General features: G+C 47.4%; 1 protein-coding gene across 1 annotated transcript in view; it reads left to right on the top strand.

The window, feature by feature from the left end:
- The first annotated feature begins 467 nt into the window (after window positions 1–467).
- The window catches only part of LOC135808874 (gelsolin-like protein 2), a 14,294-nt gene continuing 10,394 nt past the window's right edge, over window positions 468–4,367 (top strand). The window contains exons 1-4 of the mRNA XM_065322116.1: window positions 468–653; window positions 719–877; window positions 982–1,071; window positions 4,043–4,126. Coding sequence (XP_065178188.1) covers window positions 806–877; window positions 982–1,071; window positions 4,043–4,126 — 246 coding nt within the window. The 5' untranslated portion in view covers window positions 468–653; window positions 719–805. The remainder of the gene's footprint in view (window positions 654–718; window positions 878–981; window positions 1,072–4,042; window positions 4,127–4,367) is intronic.

The following is a 4,367-nucleotide window of genomic DNA, read 5'->3' as shown; positions in this document are numbered from 1 at the left end:
ACTACTCTTATCATCAACAAACCATCGGCATTGCCGGGCATACATGTAGGAGAACAATCAGAATCATCGCCTCCTTCTGTTGTGATCAATGCGTTGTAGATCTACACATGGTAGATACACAAAAAGGGGCCGCCTCGATGATTAGCAGAGCGCCAACGGATATTATGACATGCTGCTGCTTTTATGTTTCCGACGTTCGCGTTCTTTACATCCGTGATCAGCTACGCTATGCATGGTAGCAAGATGTACTCTTGATGGTAGGTCTACACGGCCCGGCGCCATACACGGGAAATGGGATATGAGCCGACTGCCGAACCGGACTGTAAATTTCGGCAGTGTGCCTTGCTCCACAAGCTGCAACGCGAGCGCCTGGCCAGTCCTGCTCAGCTGGACACAGCCAACACTAACACAAAGTAACAGCGTAGATGTAACACTAACACTAGTAAGAGCGTAGATCTATCTAGCACAGAATGATAGTCGTCACTGCCAACACTGCACAGACAGCTCCTCTTTCCTTTCCTGTGGAAGCCAGTCGGTGCTACAACATTAATTTTCTACAAGACCATGGCCGTGGTCGTGGACTCTACTCTGCGGCGGGCCAGGACAGTACAGGGCCAGATACGTAGAAGGCAACGAAGGAACGTCTTGTATCAGTGAGTTGAAGCCGAACGAAACAACCAACAACTACAAGTAACTATCTTGCTCCCGCTGTTTGCAGGCCAAAGGAAGACAACGTGGAAAAGGCAAAGCACTCGCCGTCACCCGCGTGTATCGGGAGATACTACCCCGCCGCTCTCCGCTAATCATGCTGAAAGGCAAGGATTATACCTGGCAGCAGAGTAACCTGTCAATAGTCGGCACTGATTTGGAAAGGAATGTAAGTGCTCGTTCGGATCCGTGCTCAGCCGCTCCGGTCTTGCTCAGTGTTGAAGGATGTTCGCAAGGTAAGGACCTTCCCTTTCGCTTCTGTTTGTTTCGCAGGTGAAAAAGGCTTCTGCTGAGACCGAGCAAGCTTGGCAAGGTGCTGGCAAGGATGTCGGGCAGCAGATATGGCGCATTGAGAAATTCAAGGTACGAACCGTCACGGGGAAGAAACGCTTCGTGACGGCTATACCCCCATGCATTGTACCATGTATACACACAATCACGCACACACACACGCACGCGCGCGCACACACACATACACACGCACACACACACACACACACACACACTTTATAATAGAACATGCAGCTGTCACATTCTTACCATGTATGGTAACATAGATGCAGAGGCTTGCACTGCTCCTCCAAACTGCATCTCCCCATGCATTAGTGCTGGAGACCGAGTACATGTACTATTACTTTCAAGCACTGCACTTTGCAGCTAGTAGTACTACATGACGTACATTCAAGTGCCTGGTACAATGCAGTGTGGCATCATACAACGTCATCATCCGTTTGTGAAAAATGAGCACAGTAGACCAAGAGCATCTTGAAATGATGTCACAGGGGAAAGTATGACCTGCCAAACCTTTCCTAATGAGTGAAAACCGCCCTCAAGTAATGAACCACTCCCAAAAGATTCCATGCAATCTCAGCACCATCATTTCCAGCACCATCATTTCCAGCGCCAGTCACGTGGGCGCGGAGGCTTTAACACGCCTTTAACACCATGAATAACCTTGCCAAAACCTGCAGCGCTGTTCATTTTGCCGCCAGCAGATACGTGCCTGAGATCTTAGTATCAAAATTAATATCTCCGCACTGAGTATCTCGGCACTAAGTGCATGACTGTAATGATGTGCATGATATGTTTTTATCCCCCTTGCACGCGTATCTCATCTCTGTGCTCATCCCATGTCTAGTGAGCAGTGATTTCTTGTAAAGCAAAACATACTATCAGCACACAAAGCACAAAGCGACTGAGAAAATCGATGATGCTTGTTTCCAACCATTACTCTTCAGAATTGAAGAGCAATGGCAAAAGGCCTCAGGCATCGGATTTACTCATTTTTGTGCTAAGTACGCTAATAAGTCTACCTCAATCAAAATCTCTATTATTATAGCATAAAACTAAAATTAATATAGATCGACATGTACACATGTACAAGCAATCTCCGGCAGTGACATACAGTTTTTGAAAAGATGTTGAGATTATTCTGTACTCGGAAAACCGACAGGCTCAGCCATTTTGTCTTCGAGACATCATTTTAGGGGTGATATAAAATACCTTTGCAAATAGTTGAAATAGATTTGCAAGGAAATTGCCAAGTGATGGCGCTGAGATAGCTCGCGCTGAAACGATAGCGTGAAATGGCAAGTCGCCAGATGTAAGACCTCTCACGCTGTCTTCAAACAGTTACGCTATACACCCAGTCTCCTATTTGCTGGAGTGTTGTACACTGTCACGGTACTGCACTCGATCTGTGAACAGTACACTGTACTGTGATGTTAGAGCTAAAATGCAATTTTGACAATGGGATGATCCTGTTTTGGCACCAGCTGGCACGTGACATATGGAGGATTTTGGTGTTGCTCTTTGCATCTCTCACTGTAAGCCTGATGGGTGTTTTCTCTGAAGACCAGCCTGTATACAGTAGGCACCAGGGCACTGCACAGCCCTTGGTGTGAACTAGTCACACCGTTGTTGATAGCCTAGGTCACAGGTGTGGTACAATCCTGTAGTAGTACAAGACCGTGGCTCTACTACACTTTAGTATCCCCACTTCCCAGGCAGTGAAGCAGCGAGTCATTTGTCCAGCAGGAACTAACTTTGTAAAAATTGTATGGACCTAAGTTACTTCTATGGGGAGATGATGATAGTCACAGCATGAATGCGGATGTATTGGACATGACATCAGGTACTAGTACACAGAGTTTGTCTTATGCCTAGGATAGTCCTTCTTTCTTTCTTTTTAAGTCACCTGCCATCCGTCTTGTGCCACTCAATCAACTTAAGGAGGTGGCATCTGTTGTAACTTACTCTTTCATGCTTGTAGCACACAACAAGCAACACGATGAGTAGTTAGTTTAAAAGCTATCTTGGCGAAGGCTAGAATAAGAATGAGCTGAGCTTGTCCAAGGTAAGGAAGTAAGGGCAAGCAGCCATGATGGAAAATACCGTAGACAAGCGCAATGCAGGCAGCAAGATAATACGCAGCGGGAGAAATACGCAGCTACGGTGGAATCGTAACAAAGTGATTGCAGTCTGTAACAGCCTCCAACCGCTTTCTTGCTTACTCCATTGAATTTTGAACCTTGGAATAGGCCATCTGCAATATCCTGCACAATCGGCAACCCACTGACAAACAACTGTGGCTGTATGCGGGACTGCATTAGCAACCTCCAGCCCATTCCTAGGTTGATTCTAGCCTGGCTTAGGGTTTCCGTTCCTGGATATCTTTCCAACGCAGCTCGGCATGCCCAAGCAACTAAATGTGACTGATGGGATCGGAGTACCCATTTGGTGACAAATGCAGAGATGGGAGATGAAATGGCAAGCGCAAACAGACTCGACAAAATTAATCTTTTCGGCTCAAGGAAAGCATCAATAAAAAGGGATTTTCGTCGAGTGGGGACGTACATGGAAAGTGGTTCTTAAACCAACCAGATGCCAGGCCATGACAGCCACCCTCGGCCTCAGATGCGCCGCCAGCTTAGACCCCGCCCCACACACACACACTCCTGTTTGGTGGCACACTGGTACCCGAGACAACCAGCATCACCCTCCTCGGTGTGAAGGTGGATGCCAAGTTGACCCTTAGCGCTCACCTACGCTCCGTAGCCACCCGTGCACGCCAACGCCTTGGGATCCTAAACAGAGCCGCCCACATCCTCACCCCCGCCGGCCGGACGACCGTACAGAAGGCGTTCGTACGACCAATCATGGAGTACGCGCCTCTTGTGTCGATGTTTTAGGGGTGAAACGAACATGGATTTCGCCTTAACGAACCTTCTTAATCATAACGAAAGAACATGTGAATATGTCCCAGGTATATAGCCGTAAACCACAAAGTAGCACAACATCATCAGCTGGTGGTGTTCTATCCACGTGCTTACAGGTTGTTCCATGGAACCAAGACAATTATGGCAGTTTCTACAGTGGCGACTCCTACATCATTCTGAACACCTACAGGGAGGGAGAAGTGAGTTGGTTTGACTAGTGTCTGCTTTTCTTCTTTTACTGTGATCTGCTGTGTATAATCACACCACACCTGCCCCCTTGGCTCACTCTCTATCTATCTATCTATCTATCTATCTATCTCTCTCTCTCACTCTCTCTCTCTCACTCTTGCTTTTTCTCTCTCTCACTCACACTCTCTCTCTCTCTCTCTCTCTCTCTCTCTCTCTCTCTGACAACAGTCCCTGCCTCTGATTAAGATGCAG

This window comes from Sycon ciliatum, chromosome 2 (assembly GCF_964019385.1).
Source record: "Sycon ciliatum chromosome 2, ocSycCili1.1, whole genome shotgun sequence".
In the NCBI taxonomy this organism is placed as follows: domain Eukaryota; kingdom Metazoa; phylum Porifera; class Calcarea; order Leucosolenida; family Sycettidae; genus Sycon; species Sycon ciliatum.
This window is presented reverse-complemented; position numbering and strand designations above follow the sequence as displayed.